The sequence below is a fragment of the Aphis gossypii genome, chromosome 1 (assembly GCF_020184175.1).
Source record: "Aphis gossypii isolate Hap1 chromosome 1, ASM2018417v2, whole genome shotgun sequence".
In the NCBI taxonomy this organism is placed as follows: domain Eukaryota; kingdom Metazoa; phylum Arthropoda; class Insecta; order Hemiptera; family Aphididae; genus Aphis; species Aphis gossypii.
Window position 1 is genome coordinate 11,903,282 of NC_065530.1, and position 18,481 is coordinate 11,921,762.

At 24.8% G+C, this 18,481-nt stretch overlaps 1 protein-coding gene across 3 annotated transcripts in view; it reads left to right on the forward strand.

The window, feature by feature from the left end:
- The first annotated feature begins 848 nt into the window (after window positions 1–848).
- Window positions 849–18,481, forward strand: part of LOC114129659 (PDZ domain-containing protein 2-like) — a 34,433-nt gene continuing 16,800 nt past the window's right edge. Inside the window, exons 1-2 of one of the 3 annotated variants that reach the window (XM_027994455.2) lie at window positions 17,176–17,254; window positions 17,315–17,445. Coding sequence is in view for 1 of the 3 variants with exons in the window: in XM_027994454.2 (XP_027850255.1) it covers window positions 1,092–1,115 (24 nt within the window). In the remaining 2 variants the exon portion in view is untranslated. Of the gene's footprint in view, window positions 1,116–17,175; window positions 17,446–18,481 lie in introns of those variants that run through there. The other 2 variants (XM_027994454.2, XM_050198799.1) reach the window with 2 other exon arrangements.

Genomic DNA, 18,481 nt, shown 5'->3' on the forward strand with positions numbered 1-18,481 from the left:
TAAAAGGTACCTAGCATGTAATTTGGATACAGCCCTGCGTCGCGGTCGTTATGTTAATAACATGTAGTAATACCATATGAATATGGTGGAAAAAATAAGTTTAACTTACTTAGTAATTACTAATAGAAAAATAGATCTCTAATGGTTATAAAAATAGATTATAATAAAGTATAGCGTGACACCTTGACATATATTATTATTATATAATAATATCATAGTTAAATCGTTTATGATGACCTTTAAATTTTTAAGACAAATACCGAACGGTATTTGTATTTAACGAGGATTACGAATAGAGACAAATTTAAAATCTATAAATAAAGGAATTAAAAAGAATAGGTATTTAATGAAATAGTAGGTGCCTTCTATTCGTCGATAGTAATAAAACGTATTGATATATTAATATGTACCTACTTAAAAAAAAAAGTGTTTGAATACTTTTACTCAAATACTTTACAACACCGACCACGACTGTATACGAGGTATAAGTAAAGTTATACCACAGAACGTGGAATACCTAGACTAAGTAACCTACTATGGTATGCGGTATATAATATAAAAATATACCACTATTCATTATATTATTATACATCGTCTAGGACAGCTGTCTGCGATGGGTCGCCATTAGCCGATGACTCTGCCGGTTGGCGCGTATAATAACATTACACACGTATATATATATTGGTACATATAATAGCCGTACCTACCTGTATAGAGCAATCTATACGTGATATATATATATATATATTATTATATGACACAAATGGAGTAGGTAGGTAAAATAATAATAGGTACACACGAATAATGTAGGACATCGATGCGACGCGAGTGAGACTACAGGCACGTTACACTGCAGTATCGTCGGCATAAGTGAGGCGAGAACACCCGTGTGCATTGCAATATTCCGCGTGTAATAGGAAGTACAAGAACCTCACGCGATCGTTGTGTAAAATATGTGTAACATTATTACTATAATATAATAGCACTACCTACCTCTAGTTTTATTATAGTAAAATATTTTTAATGATTTGGGTTTTTTTTATTCCGAGTGTTCTTGTGATTCGCTTCGTAAAACAGAAAAGATAATAGGTATGTTCAAAACGGCCGATAAAGAGGTAAGATTTTTTACTTTAAAATTCAGATTATATTATACCAAATGACATTTGGCACCCGACGACGATATATAAATGAGCAATGAGTTACATAATAATTCGTTTTTAATGCTAGTGCAGCACGTTATTGTGTTTAATGTTTCTTAGGGAATATCATACATACAGATGTGTGTGGGTAATGTGTATGTACTTACGGTAGACGTATTTCGTATACACGGGATAGGTTCCTAGGTACTTTTAAGCACCCACACAGTAGGTATACAAATATATTATTATTATTATTAACTTTTAAAAAGTATACAATATTTAAATCATAGTTAGTAGTTTAAAGATCACATTTTTTTTTTAAATTTATCAAAAATATTTTTTAAATAATGGATGACGATTTATTTTAAAAATACACGATATTTATTTACTTAAATAAATACGAAATTGTAAACAATGGTATTAATATTATAACTAAATAGTAAATATCAATTTAAAAAAAAAAAAATTATATTGTATTCAGTAATTATAAAAATTCACAATAAATTACATCTATTTTTAGCTATAGTTTTAAACATAAAAATTAAGCCTACCTAACCGAGTTTTAAGTTGGTCTGATTATTAGTCAGGTACATCCAGTTTGTTTAATCATCTACTGAGTCTGTAAAGTCTGTTATTTTTGTTTTTGACTTTGTCGTCCATTTGTATTTAAGTATTTTACAATGCAAATTCCCAAGCTCAACTTTAGTTTAAATATTTTAACACAGTTAAAGCTCATATTTTATTATAATTTAAATGTTTTTTTATTGAGTATGCTGTAAATTGTATACGGTAGGGTAATTAGAAGTTAATTTAGTCATTTCCAGTCTTGAATTATCAATGTATAATATATGAATGACCACCTACGAGTCCTACTAATATGTTTTATTAGAATCACTGTACAGTGTACACTATACAGTGTCACAGTGACAACATACTGTACAACACAACATTGTATTACTCATACCTTCGTACCTACTTTCTATGTAGTCTTACCTATCAGAGTTATTCAGAAATCTTAATACTAAAATGATTAAATGTTTAACCTCTGGGATTCTGAAAAAAAAATTCACTAGAATCAAACAGCATCCGAATATTAATAAAGAAACAAAAAATTTACTCACTATAGTTATATTAGGTACCTACGTATCTATAAATCCATAGTTAAGATATATCTATACCTATATAAAATATACTATCTATACATTTTGAGAATAATGTCTCACATTGAGACATTGGATTTGTATAACCTGATATGAATATTAATAAAATAAATATTATATTTTGTATTCAGTTATTGTAATAAATATTATAATTTATGATATACCCCTTAGTATAACATTATTATACACATATTATCCAAAATTCAGTGACTTTAAAACTTTTTAAAATGGTGATATCTCAAATTAGATTATTGAATACCACATTTGTTAGGTTAAAAATAAAAATAAGTAAGTGAGATAAAGGCAATTACGGTCGGCAATATCGCCCCGAGACGTTATTATCTGTCTTAGTTGTGTCGTTTTATAGTTAGATCCGCTCTATACAACTTAGTACAACTTTTGATACGTCAAATGTAGGTACAAATGTACAATTATGTGAATTTAAATTGTATAAATAATAAAAAATATAAACAAAATAAATTAACGAAGGTATTTAGTGTTTGAGTTATTAAAAAAACCTATCATAATAATATTCTCTCCAAGTGCCGCATCATAGATATTTAATTTTCTCCTATACCACCTAAAAATATTTTTCACATGTTCATGTATAGTTTAAATTACGTGTTGACATGTTAGTGACTTTAAATATAGTTGCTACCTTCAAGGAAGTCGTGATTTGCAATCCCGGGTTGAAAGTGCTAGGTAGTCTAAATAATATACTTGTTTCATTTTAGGTAACTCTTATCGTTTAAAAATAAAAAAGGTTATATAATACAAAATAACATTTTTTGATATAGATATATAATATACATCAATTATCAATATATTTTAAAAATATATTAATATTGATGTATACATGTATAAATTATATAGAATACAATAAATTTCTAACATCGGTGTCAGAAAACCTATCGTGTAATGCATATTTCTATAGATTTAAAATAGTGTTGGTAGTGACTAGTTATGTTTATACAAGAGTAAAAAATGTAAGCTACAGTGCCTATATAGGTAACAGGTATACTATTATTATAGTGAACTAATATTATATGAGAACATAAAATATATGTGTACCATATGTGATATGTATAAGTACCCACCTACTTCGAGGCATCTCTATACTATTTTGTTATTCCATGAACTTAAAAAGCATAATTTTAAATTTATGCCGATGTTGTAAATAGGTACGTGACGGGGTTTATATATTGGGCAACAATGACAATAATTTGTTTTCATTGTTAGACATTGATACACTAACTACATACATTGTATTCCCGTCAGTTTTAGAAAGTGTCGCAATCTTTCGTTTATAGGAGACTCCGCAGTTTGACAACTATATATTATACTATAAAGGTATATAGTATAGATACTAAAATAAAACGATTAATATGAATTCTAAACAAAAACCAAATCATATTATTATAACCATATAGGTAGGTATACCTAGTACCTACACTATGTTATAGACGTTCTAGTATATTTTTTGTGTAGGTAAATATAGAATTATAGAATTTGAATTTTGTCTTTCATTGTATAATTATAGGTAAGTATACGTATATGATGTAAAAATTGTAAATTATCGTCGAATAATATAAATTTTAATTTTTACAGTTTCTAATATGTTAAATTCATAAGTTCTATATTCATCTGTAAATCGTATTATCTCCGCTCTCGAGTATTATGTTTTTAATTTATATAGGTAGCTATTATACATGAAAAGAAATTGTAGCCTACTACAGAGCGTGTCAATAGTTTAGAAATTTGTTTTATATCTACAGTATGTATATTATGTTTAAAAAGAAAATACCTTAAGTCATCTATTATCATTTTAGGTTGGTAGTTTTAGAATATTCTTTCGTATTTCCTTAGTAAATTCTCTTTTACAATGTTTTGTAGTAAAAAGGTAGTTTAAAGAAGAAGATATTCTTACACAAATATCACATGTATGTAGGTGTATCAGGAGAACGAACACACGTTGCATACAAAATGTCTTTCACCGGGGTCAGGTGAATTGTACTAATTTTTAAAGAAATTTATTTCCGAAGCCTATTCGAGAGGTTTCTCAATGGAAACCAAATCCTATTACGATTGACAACTAATACCTATTGACAGGTCAGATTAATTACATATAGCTTATTGGTAAACAAAACGTATTCGGAGAAGTCACCTTTTTATTTTTATTAAAAGACCACCCGAAGATTTTGGGTACATACTATTGTTGTGCTAAATCAAAAAAAAATAAAAATGTAAAGAAATACATTTCTTCATGAACTACAAATTATCTTTTTGGTTTACTTTACGATATTTGTTTATGCCTAATAAGTAATAATATGTAATTGAATTGTAGAATAAAAGTATCCCAAAGAAAAACTTCGTTAAAAAATCTTCAACTATTAAAATTTAATATCATCATACTTACCTATACCATTTTTCACATAAAAGTCATTAAATAAATATTTTTAAATTTATATTTATATTTAATGATAAATACATAGGTGGCTACTTAAGATTTAATAATTATATATAAATAATAATATTTAAATATTGTATAAGTTCAATAATTATTAAAAATTAAAATCCAGTATTAATGAATCGTTAAATTAAAAAACCAAGTAATATTTGATCTTAATGTTTAAAATGAATATTGAATACAATTTTATTTACTATTTTCAAATAGGTACTATCAATAATATTTTGTTTTAAATTACAATATGAGTATATCTCATATTATATAACGAAAGTATTAGGCTAAAAATATAATAATTAATAATGGAGTTATTTGTAAAAGTTAGAAAATTCAAATCATGTCAGCATAAACGTTTATGGTTTGTAAGCCGTTTGTAAAGACTACCTTTTTGTGCGTATTAAATGCTGTCCACATAAATAAACAAAAAAAATCTAGAATCGCAAATGTCTATTAACGTTTGAAACATGCAGGAACTTATGACACAGGATTAAAGAATTCCGTCCATCTTTTATAATAAAATTATATTATTATTATTATGCATTATACTCAGTAATTTCGATAATAATAATTAATAGGTGAGTACTTGGTAGTTGGTATATTACGTTTACATATATACGCGCTCTAAATGCCGAAGACAAAGCGTGGTCGAATGTTGAAGCGGTATCCGGTTTATTTAATAATAACTACAACCGGGGTAAGCTCAACCACTCCGCTCACCAGACACCAATCAGTATCGCAGGGACGCTGAAAAAAGAAATTATCCGAGAATAGTATCGAATGCGCTCCGACGAGATTTGTTTTATCGTTTGAGATCGGTTCCGACTGTCGTTCGCGACGACTGTGATTGTCACGAATATTATTCGGTTTAGTTTTTAATACGCTACAGATCGTCATATGCCTATACAACACGCGTACCTATGGTTAGTATTGTTTCGTGTCAATTCGTTCTCAAATTATTCGTAACGCGACCCGATCGGTTCTGGCTGTTCTTCTACATGCACGAAAATAATAATGTATTGTAGAGTATCGTATCGCGACGAAACAATTACAACGCGCTGTAACGTTTGTTATTCCGCTAATCGCTGTGAGGTATAATTATAGCTGACGGATTTTACGCGGATCCGGGTCTGACTAAGTGTTCATCGTAGGTACTTGCAAATTGCAGTCTGGACTGGAAAATATTTATTATAAAAATATAATATTATATCTTATAGAACGTCTTCGTATCTACGTACCTGGTATGTTTATTTGTATTAATTATTATTACCTATTCGTTTTAAACCGTATAGTGTATAATGTATATAAGTTACAGGTTGATAATAATCTGCTCCTTTATGTTAAATTTATTGCTAATCATATTATTTTCGATGAAACTATTTTTTATTTTTATATACCGTGTGTAAGAAACAGGGTACACTTTATCACTCATTACCCTTTTAATATTTTTCAATTCTGTTTGCTGAACATTAAATTATACTTATATAGATCATAAATTCCTATGAGTCAAAAATTTTTTAACTCAAATATTGCGCGCATGCGCAACAAAAATTTATTTTTTTTAAACGGCAAACACTGTTTTAAATAACATTTTCAGATTAATCGATTTTTTTTCAAGTGATTTTGATGTATCAATTTGTATTGTAAACTCAAAATTAACTAAATTAGAGCTAAAAGTATAATTTTAAAATCTTATTAAATTTGAATATATTTTTTTTTTAATCGTACGTATTATTTCTTTCTAAACACCGTGATGTAATCAAAATTATTATTATGATATCACGAAATATCACAACACTGTTAATACTTGATATTAAAATTCAAAATTAAATAATGAAAATCAAAAATATGACGGAATATAATAAAACTATTGATAAAAAATAAAAATACATAAATATAATTATTGATCTATAAATTAAAATTTTTATTGAAGCACTTGAGTAGTTGAGTGGCTCATCTGTAGATGAGCTTCAATAAAAAGCAAAATATATTAGGATGATTAATTTGCACTAGGTAGTGTTGCAAATTTATTATTCCACTCTTTCGAAATATTGATTGTTTTATTAACAAATTGTGAAAAATGCTCTAAAACCTAAGAAAAAATACCGGGAGGAAACGTTTCAGTCCGGGGAGAAAAAGTCCAGTACCGCTAAAATTCCCGGGGGGGGGGCAGGGGGGGACGTCTATATACCGCATTGATGTATGATCAATATGGTATTAGTCACTTTTATTACATTTTTAAGTATTTTTTGGTTTATTTAAACTCATTATTTAAAAGTTAATCATATTTTTATTTTTTGTTTTTATTGTGGCCAATTTATAGTTTAATATTTATTAATTTATATTTTATTTTCCATAAATATCTTGCCATCCAGCTTGTTAATAGTTAATAGTCGGGTATGCACGAAAACAAAATAACATAATGAGATCCTGTATGGCTTACCTTAAATCCTATAGGTGCAGGTTTATGTATAAGTCTATTAATCATTATTTAGTAGGTACTATACTCCATAGTCTATGATGTGTTTTAGTGTTTAGTATAATGTGATCAAATACTTCAGTAGATTTGTAAGTATTAGCATTTAAATTGTGTAATTGATTAGGTATATGTATGTATATAGTATATATGTACATTTAGAGGTAAATAATACTTTACTTTATTAATGCTCTATAGTCTATAATGCAAAAACATTGTTTCGACTTTTACAAAGAAGAGATAATAGTATTGAGTTTAGTTGATAATCAAATTTAAAAAAATGAGAATAAGAAGGTATAATATTTATTGAATAGTAGGTATCGAGTGTACCTCGTTATTCAATATGTCACTAATGGATGTGGAATGTGTTAAATTTAAATTTAATGATAAATTATTGTACCTACATAAAAAAAAAACGACTGAACTGAGACGGCCTGTCAGCCTTTATTTTTAAGTTTATTTTACCATTTACGTATTTATATTATTATTGTAGTATCTAATTTATTTTAATGTTAGTAATAAGGTTATCTAGTGGTATACCTAATACGGTTGGTGAAATTAATTTTTGCTGAAAACGTAGCATTTATTATATTAGTGTATATTTAAATCATATATTATTGTTATATGATATTTAGTCAATAGATACCGATTTATCCTAGAATAATGTTAAATAGGTTTTAGTACCCCCATAAAACAAGTTTTGAGGTATGACTAAATTATTAAAATCTTAATTTTATTATTTATTACATTTTGAAGTTTCAGTAATAATAACTTTTAAATAGGTAACCTTGTATTAAATTATTAATTTTATTTTACCTACAAATCTGACTTATGAATGCAAATAAAAGTGTTATTTTGTGGTAGAATATAGATATTCTGTATAGTGATCTAAGTTTTTAACAATTTTATGTTAAAAAAAGTATATTTTATGTATAATGTAATCTAAGTCTAAGATATGCATTTAATTGATTTTAAGTCAATACATTGTTTATCTATAAAGTATCATGTTATTTTTATTTAATTTATGATATTTGTTAGCATTTTGCTGAGGAAATTTCCTTTGATATAATTTGTTATAGGTATATCAAATAATTTTATTCTCATACATTTATCTGCTCTTGCGATTGTTTCAGTGTTTCGTTTTAATAGATTTTTCAGTGGAAATTAACTTAGAAAAAAATAATTGTAAATTATGTAAGTTGTGTAATGTTATATTAAGATATATATTGTCATATATATATATTCAACACAGTTAGCGTCTCCTCGGTTTTGGAATACCTATATTTATTCGATTAATAAAATACAATATAATAATTTTCACGTGAAAGGCACAAAAAATGATGAATAAAAATTTCATTTATAGAAAACTCATCATTGTATTTTCGTAACTTATCTTTCTCTCTCTCTCTCAAAAAAAAAAAATATATATAAACACTATACAATAGATTTACAAGACAATTTATCATGTGATATTATCTGTTAAGTTCATAAATGGCTATATATATATATTATAGTCACACTAGTCAGAAAGACGACAATAAATACACTGTAGAATGTTATGGGTTTTTATTAAAGAAAGTGTGAAAGGAAAACGCGTATGTCTTAAACTCATTGCAGTATCTATTCGAAAGGCAATATGTGTACAAAGTGCTTTCAATTATTGACTCCCTAGTAGGTATAAATGTATATTGTGTTTAAATAAAAATGTTTAGTTCAACATCAGTTATTATCTTATAATTTCCATGTATCTAGTACATAAAACTTCGATTTTCTTTATTTATTCCCAATATACATACATTAGTTAATTCGGAAAGTCAGAAAGTAGCTAGTATATAATTATAGGTGTCTAAAGTCAACCTAGTTAAGTATTATTTTTATTTACTTTTTTTTATTCACGCTTTATTTTTTATTGTAGGCTATTGTCTTTACTATTTGTAAATTTCTTTGAAATAACATCTAGTTTTATTAATTAGATTGAGAATATTATTTTGGTCTTTGAATGAATATAATGAGTAATGACCATAAATCATCATTAGGTACTCATTAGTCTAGACTCTAGTTATTAAGACTTTAAATTAATAGTTTTATTCAAATAAAATATGCTATATCCTTGTATTTTGATGAAAATCAGTAGACAAAAGTGGTTTTGTAGAATTTATTAAGCCAGAAGGTCTGCCGAAGGGCAAAACATTAACGCATTTTTGTTATAATATAATTGGGGTCTATTAAACTGAATGTCTGAATATCTAGATTTGATACTGGTAATTATTCTTTTTAACGAAGAAAAATTTTCGTATAACTTATTTTTGTAATTAATAATGTAGTTTATACCTGAGTAGGTACTTTAATATATCTGTGGATGATATTATTATTTATAAAACCACGAAATATCATTATGTTGATAATAGTTATATACAACTCCATTTGTAACATTCATATATACCAAATGTAAATATAAATATAAAAAGAGTGGACTAGTGAGTAATGCTCTACTGTATAGTAGGTCACTATAATTGATGTATTAAATTTGAATCCAATGATAGGTATTATTGTATACGAAAAACGATTCTAAACGGATATTATTTGTCAGCCTGGGATATGATTTCCAGTGGTTGGTGAAAAAAGTGGTTTATGTTTTAACGGCCTGAATACACCAAAATGTAGGTTCTTTTAGAATTATTGTAAGCCAAACTTATGGAAAATTTTGTATCAAATTTTCAATTCTTAGCTACTTATATAGCAATTTTTATGAATTATACCTACAAAATAATTTGCAAATATTTATTATTTTGACGAATTTTAGTCAATATTTGAACTTCAAATGCTAAAAAAAAAATATTGTGCCTATGTATTCTTATAATTTTTGAATCACTATAAGACTAACTTATGAAGAACTTTGTATTAAATTTATAAGTATTTTGACTCGACCAAAATTTTTTATCGATATTTATAAAAAATATATAAACAATAAAAATATTCAATTGCCTATAAATAGCATTAAATTCAGCGAAATATTTTGAATATTAAATCATGTAAAGAAAATGCCAATTTAAATAATTGGTGAAATTTTCAAGAATCTACGACGTATACTTTTTGAATTATAACAAATATTTAAATTCGTTTGAAGATAAATCGTTATCGTTACGTGATTTTGTAAAAATTTAAAATTCAAACGCACATACAATTTTTCCTACAATGATGTTTCGAGTTTTCTCTATAGCTATTTGAAGGAAAATTTGTGGAAAACTTAATGTTCAATTGTTTAATCTTAGATAAAAACACAACAATTTTTATGATTTTTCAATTACAAAATTATTTGCAAATTTTCGTGATTTTGACATATTTCGTAAAAATTTGAACTATAAACGCTTACAAAAAAAAATTGTATCTATCGATTTTTGATTTTTTTTAACTACAATAAAAACAACTCAAAATAAGGAACCTTGTATTAATTTTTTAAGCTTTTTTATCGACACTACAAAAAAAAAATACCTATTTATAAAAATCGAAAATTCTGAAATTGTCTATAAATATCTCAAAAAAGCCAAAATATTTTGAAAATTTAATTGTACATAGTTAACACTAATATAAACATTTGGTAAACATTTTAAGTATTTTAAGTGATTAGTTTTTGAGTCACAACCATATAAAAAAATCGATTTTGTTAAAAAACGGGTTTTGCGTAAAATTTCCGTTTTTATGTCACTTTTTTATGATTTTTTTTGGAAAATACTGGAGTTTCTTACTTTTGACCTTTAAAATGCACTAAGGATATTCAATTTGTCATTGGAAACTACTTCTGAAGTTTTAAATTGTAGCATTATTTCGAAGTTATGGTGTAAACACATACAAAAAAAAAACACATACATCATTGTAAAAATTTGGAGTAAAATCAATACATTCATCACTCCGTTCAGAATCTGAAATATAGGTTTTTAAATTTACTATATGTTTTGTATTTATAATACATGTATACAAAATTAAATTCTTATTTTTAACATGATTAGTACAGCATAATAGAGGTACCTAATAAGTATATCGTAATATTATTCATTTATATATACACTATACGCAGATACACTAAGGTTATGTAAATGGTTATGGTGGAATTGCACCCGGGCTTAAAAAAGGTAATAGTCGAACTGCACTCGGATAAAAAAGAGGTAGTGGTTGAAGTCGAACTGCACTTGAGCTCAAAAGAAGTATTTCAACAAAATCATCATGCATTTTTTTGGGTTAAAGTTTAAAAAACACTCATTTTCTTTCCCATTTACAGGCGTATGACTGACAATGATTTTAATCAATTTTGTATTTTACAATACCATGATTGCTATTAATGGAATCTACAATCTATTATTCTACATTAAAGAAACATTTAATAGACCGCATTATAATCATACCAATGATTAAAATCATTGTCAGTCCTAAGCCTGTAAGTGGGAATGAAAATGAGTGTTTTCTTAACTTTAACCCCTTTCAAATGCATGATATTTTTGTTGAAATACTTTTTTTGAGCTCAAGTGCAGTTATTACTTTAATTCAACTTAAGTGCAACTTGACCATATCTTTTTAGGTAATAAGTGCAATTCAACTATTCCGACGTAAATAATCTTAAAAATTAGCATTGTACGTAATATTAATGCGTGAATATGATTTCATCCTTCATTTAGACTAAACTCCCTAGAAACAAAATAAATAATAATAAAATAAATATTGAAATTTTATTATAAATTAAAATTCGATATTCAAATAATTTAGCTAATTAGCTAAATTAAAATACAATACATCGTAGTATGGTAGTGATAAAATACTAAGATTTTACTGTAAGTAGTATAAGTACGTCTCGCTATACGCACAACACATAAATTGATATATTGATATCCAGCAGAGTCCAACTTACGTCTATTTAAACTGTATAAGTATTGTGATCTATAATATACATTACTTACTAACCACCTATGTGTTTATGTAGTCATGTAGATGTAGGGTGACCCAGTTTGGTAGCGTAATTTTGTTTCTCATTTCTATAAGCGATAGAAAATAATTAATTTATCATAAGACTTATACATTATACATACAGGAGAAAGTTAATTTTGGATTTTAGTTACATATATTAGTTGGGACTATATAGGTATCTAATATCAACGTATAATTCTATAAAGAATTGAAACTGATAGTGACATATTAAAAATTCAATTAAAGTATTTTTGTACATATCTTGTATTATTTATCCTTACTATTACATTTGTATTAATTCGGGTAAAACTTTTTATATGATTTAAATATCGATGTAACAATAGTTGTCATATCATTAGCTTAGTAGTTACTAGGTACAGGTAAAAGTAATGAAAATAAAAATTGTTAAAATTTATATAAAAGTTAAAAATTTCAATAGTCAATTACCTATTTAATAACATATGTAATTTAAAAACTAGATACGTATTTAATATTTATAGTATATATTTTATTTACTGGCGGTATATATCTATATTAATAATTTATATGTAAATATGTAATTTATATGATAAATAAATATACAAAAATATTTAAAGAATTCTACGAAATACAAAAAAATATTTGATTTGAGGGTTTAGAAATTAGGTGAATATAATAGAATTATATTAAAAAATTAGGAATAATGAATAGCTATTTCGTAGTAAAAATAAATTAAAATATATTTTGATTTATATGCAAATAAAAAATATTAATTTAGTTCTCGAAAAAAATTATTGCAACTTGTTATAGTATACTATACTATAGAATCCATGTATTATATTTTACTAATGATTGATGGAAATTTTTTGTAAGGATAAGGAACAACCATAATTATTAAACCATTAAGTAAATGAGACAATTAAAAAAATGATGCGTATTAAAATCGTATGTGTTACTACAAGTCAGTTATAAGAGTAGGAAACGTTTTATATTAACTGGTTCCTACCTAAATAGGCAAAATAGATCAACAACATATGTACATTACCTATATTAACCTATTAAATAATTTATTTTTGACACTTAAAAGGTAGTCTGACTACCTTTCGGGCACAAATCACCCAAAAATATTAGGGAGCTTAAGCACCAATAGTACCATTCTATATATATTTGTAAAATACAAATTACACAAATACAACTAAACTAAACGTTTTATGTAAAGCAAATTTATTTAAATTATAACAATGTACGTTTATTTTCAGCATACTCATTTTATTTAAAATAATTTCATTACCAAGGACTATTATATTTCTTTCAATGTGAATAACTGATAAGTCCGATGTCTTAAATAAATTTGTTTTTAAATTTTTAGTAAATGTAATTATTATTATGGAAATATTATGGTAGTAGTATACTATAAATTATTATCACGGGATTTGGCGTGCTAGCATTAAAATAGCATCCTTAGCATCCTTATAGCACTTTTGCAATTTGCGTCTATGAAGGTAGACTATCGTAATTCATAACACACAAAATATCATATCACGGTATTGATGACTATGTAATATCTATATGTATGTATATTTCTAAACTTTTGCAGATATTTTGATATTTTATCAATTAAAGATGTTAAAACACATCAATAAAACTTTTTTCTTTATTTTATAGCTTAACTTATAAATTAATGATATTAAAGTTAATTTATTCAAGATAATTTGTATTATTAAATTTCCTATCTTTGGGTTATTTAATGTACACCTTCATTAATTTTAATAATGAAATCGTAGTAAGTGAAATATGGAGAGAGTTTTAACTATATGTTATTACACGTGTGTAAGACAGAAATTATATTGGTGTGACTTTTTAAGAAATAATATAATAATTAGAGTCCACGTCTTTAAGGGGTGTCTTTAATGATGGCTATCTCCATTACTTTCTTATGTGTATATGCCACCGGTAGTTATTAGATATAATTATATTTTTGAAAAGCCGTACTTTTGGCTTCAATATAATCATATTTTAATGAATCAAACAATGTATGTGTTTTAATTTTTTCGTTGACAGAAAAATATTGTGAAACATATTGATCATTATAAAAATATCATTAATACAAAATGTATCATTAAAAATTATATTGTTAATGGTGTAAATATCGATATTTAGATGATATGAGTTTAGTCCAAGGTCCTTAGGAATAAGGTAGTTAAAAATTAATTTATATATATGGTTACAATAAGCTAATGAATTTCTATTGTTATTGAAATTCGATATCATATAGATACTTATGACAAAAGACTTATGTAAACATATCGATGTATGTATTTATTACAACTATATAACAAAACATAGATTTTTATTTTATTATTTTTGAAAGGATTTTTAAATTTGAACATTTTAGATACAAAATTATAAAAGATAGAATTTAGTATAATTATACGAAAATTAAATATGGTATTTTATGTAAGTATTTATTAGATATAGATACAATTTCAAACTAATAAAAAAGTACTGTACGAATCAATGTTTTAGATCATTGTAAAAATAAAATTATATTTATAACTAAAAAAAAAAAAATTATTTTAAAACCAATATATTCATACAGTCCTGAATTTAAAACTTATGAATTGTGATTTAGATGTTTTTGTATTTACTTTTAATAATTTAGTTATCTACCACTGTATTTTAAATTCTATGTGGAGTGATGAATGTATTGTTTTTACAATGATGTGTGTTTTTTGAGTTTGACATCACCTTTAAGAGGAGTAAAAATACTTCAATCTTTAGTTTTGAGATGACTTTTGATAGAAAATTATTTCTAGTTATTTTTTAATTCATAGTAATTTTTGCAAGTTGACTTCATTAGATACTCAAACATTTATATCAATTTATTTTATGACGATTTTTCTTAGGTACTTTTATAATCATTTAAAAATTATAGATTTTATATCAATTTTTTTTTCGACGGACAGCTAAATTTTTAGTCACATTTAGTTCATTTTAACCTTTTCTATAACTATTTAAAATAATAAAATTTTCTTTTTTTTTTGTATAAATTTTGATAATATTTTCACATCCTTTCAAAAAGCTTGAAAGTTAAGACAAAATTCTTCATAAGTTCTACTAACTTATAGTGGTTAAAAATATTTATTGAAATGCATAGACACAATTTTTTTATGCGTTTGAACTTTGAAAATTATGTTTTCACATCATTTGTTAATAATAACTAGATATAAATATAATATATTATAGATATAGCTTATACTATTATACGAATTTATAATGCTTAAATTACTTACATATAATATAATATCTGATTTAAGTTTTAAAAAATGTTAATATACTAGGTAAGTATTATCCACTAATATTTTATATACGTATAAAATTTAAATACATAATATCATATCCTTAAAAATATGGCCCGATTGTTTAAGTTCAAAACCTAAATTGACTTGTATAATTATTACAAATTTAACATAATATCCATTACAGTAATCTACTCAGCCAGGTTAGTATACTCGATAGTCGACACCTAAATTAGCAAAATCAATTCTCCGTTTTTTTTTTTAACTAAGGTTAAACTTATTTCTTTTTTGTATAAAACTATATGATTAATAGTTTTATAGATCATAAACTATGTAATATTAGTTTTTCAATTTGTTAAGTCATATATTAAAATAAAATGTTATTACTATTTTCTAACATATTAAAAAAAAGGAAATAATAAGAGGTTAAGTATTTATTTTTATTACATAATATTGTTTCATTGTTTAATCAATATTATTTTCTGTAATTGTGTTAGTTTGTAAAGTATTTATTTAAAGTCCAATTTGTTCGAACTATAGTTGAGTAAAAATTTAACTGGAAATACATTTATTTCACATCCAAATTTAAATAAAAGCTAAATGTTGAAGAATTTCCTTAATTAGAAATTAGAATTAAGTAACATTTTTTTATAAGATTATTTATTTTTGGAAAATAAATAAAATCCCCATAACAAAAAAGGAAAAAGAATGATTAGGTATTTTAAAACCATATCTTCAAACGATATTTTCTATACCAGAATGTTTCTGAAAATATTTATTAAAATACTTAAAAATATTTAGATTTATAGCTTATAGGTCATAGACTTCGATTTTAAATCTGATATAGTATATAATATACAAGCACTTAAATGACTCGTGGACCATTTTAGTACTATGTTAAGAAGTTCGATGTATTGATTTGCTAAATTTCGTAGTTAATAAAAAAAAAATTTTCACCCCATCATGAAACAATCGTCGAAAGTTTAAAATTTTGAAATTTCTGACAGTCGATCCATATTTCTATGATTTTAAATATCATACATAATATTAAATAATATTTACAATTTTCTTACTGTACAAGTTTGCTATAAATAATAATGAAAAATTTATATTTTTTAATTATTATATTATGGTTGAAAGTTTTATTTTATAACGTATAATATATATATATATCACTTATATCAAGTGTGAAATTTTTAAATATGTTGGATGTTGGTATGTTATTTTACTCGAGTTACCTACTTTAATATTTTATAATTTATTGTTAAAATTGTAGGTACATTTTTTTTTTTTTTTTTGATTGATACCTAATAATTAATAAACAATAAATTAATTTTGAATTATAATTTTGCTAATGTGATGTTCGGTATTTATAAGTAATAAAAGAAAATAGTTATTTGATATGCATTATACAAATATCATAATTTAATATAAGATTTATGATTTTAATTTTAATTTTATGTACAAAACTATAATGTAGATAATTTATTTATTAAAAATATATATGCAAATACATGCAGACACATTAGTATTTATTTCAGTAAATATCGATATTATAGTAGACAAATAAGGATCCAATAATTGTTATCCGATCACAATGTCGTGTCATTGACTGGTGGATTAACTAAGTACCCCTTCCTTTTGAATTACACGTTACCCACCTATAGTGAATTGTGCGTGAAACACTGCTAGAATTCTAGACTAACTACCACGAGTTCAAATCAAACATTTAGTCGGTGCTCGGTTTAGTGACGGCATGGTGTATAGGTTACAATATATTTTAAGTGCGTGTATAGTTTTTATCTATAAATCGACTATCATTTATAATAATTAACTTTTTGCAGCTATCCAATTGTTTTGTTTCGGTTCTTAATATGATTTATGTTAATATAAATATTGAATTTATTTTCATAAGAATATATACTGATATTTGATGTTGGAGAATATATTTTTTGTTGAAAAATATTGATTACGGGTATGTAAATTTCATTATTTGAAATTATTCGAAGACTGTATGTTTTTAAAAGTTTAACTTAATACTTTGGTTCCTTAATTATTATATTATAATTAAAAAATATTATAATTTGAAAATGAAATATATGCTATACTTTCTCATAATTATAAATAAGAAATCATAGATACTGTATTGAAGTATTTAATATTTTTTAAAATTAAATTGATTTTTCTAAGTTCTATCTTCTAACGAATATTATTCTTTTATTATTTAATCAATAGCCAAAAGATTAATGAATTAATGATTAAAATGGTTAATTATTATTTCAAAGTATTATAAAATATTATAAGAATAGAAATTCTAGTCAGTAAAGATTTGTTGAGACTCAATCAGTACATATTAAAATTAATTTTAAGTGATAAAAATATATTATATTTTATTTGTAACCTCATGTTGGAATCATTAAATTATAAATTAAATAAAAATTGTATTAGATTTTTAAAATAGTACAGAGAACTTGATCAGATGTGTTTTTAAAACTTATTCAATACACAAATATAAAGTAGTTTCATACTACTTACTTTATTTCATAATATTATTATTTTAAAATATTATAGATTGCCAGTTTTTTTTTTAATGTATGATGGTAGGTTAGGTTTTTTAAATTTTAAATTTTAAAAACTTTTATGTTCTGTCTTTCGGTGATCAGTATGGAATCTTATTATTTCATACAAATTATGTTAATTACATTTCAAATTGTATACACTTAAGTTATAAAAGTTTTAGCTTGCATAGTTCCCGGAAGACAGGCTTCTTTTTCGCGTTTTAAAAATAACAACGGTAATTGTTTTTTAATAACCCTACACAATCGCTATGGCCCTGAGTTGCTCACCTGTCTAGTGATGATATCATATTGTTATATTTTGTTGAATTATTTCCTAGGTCAAACATTATAATGTGTTTTTATTTTAATACTATATTGTATAGGTATCCCTGTTTACTGTTCACGTGAATGTATATTAATTAACTATTAAAACTTACATTTTACTATTTATGA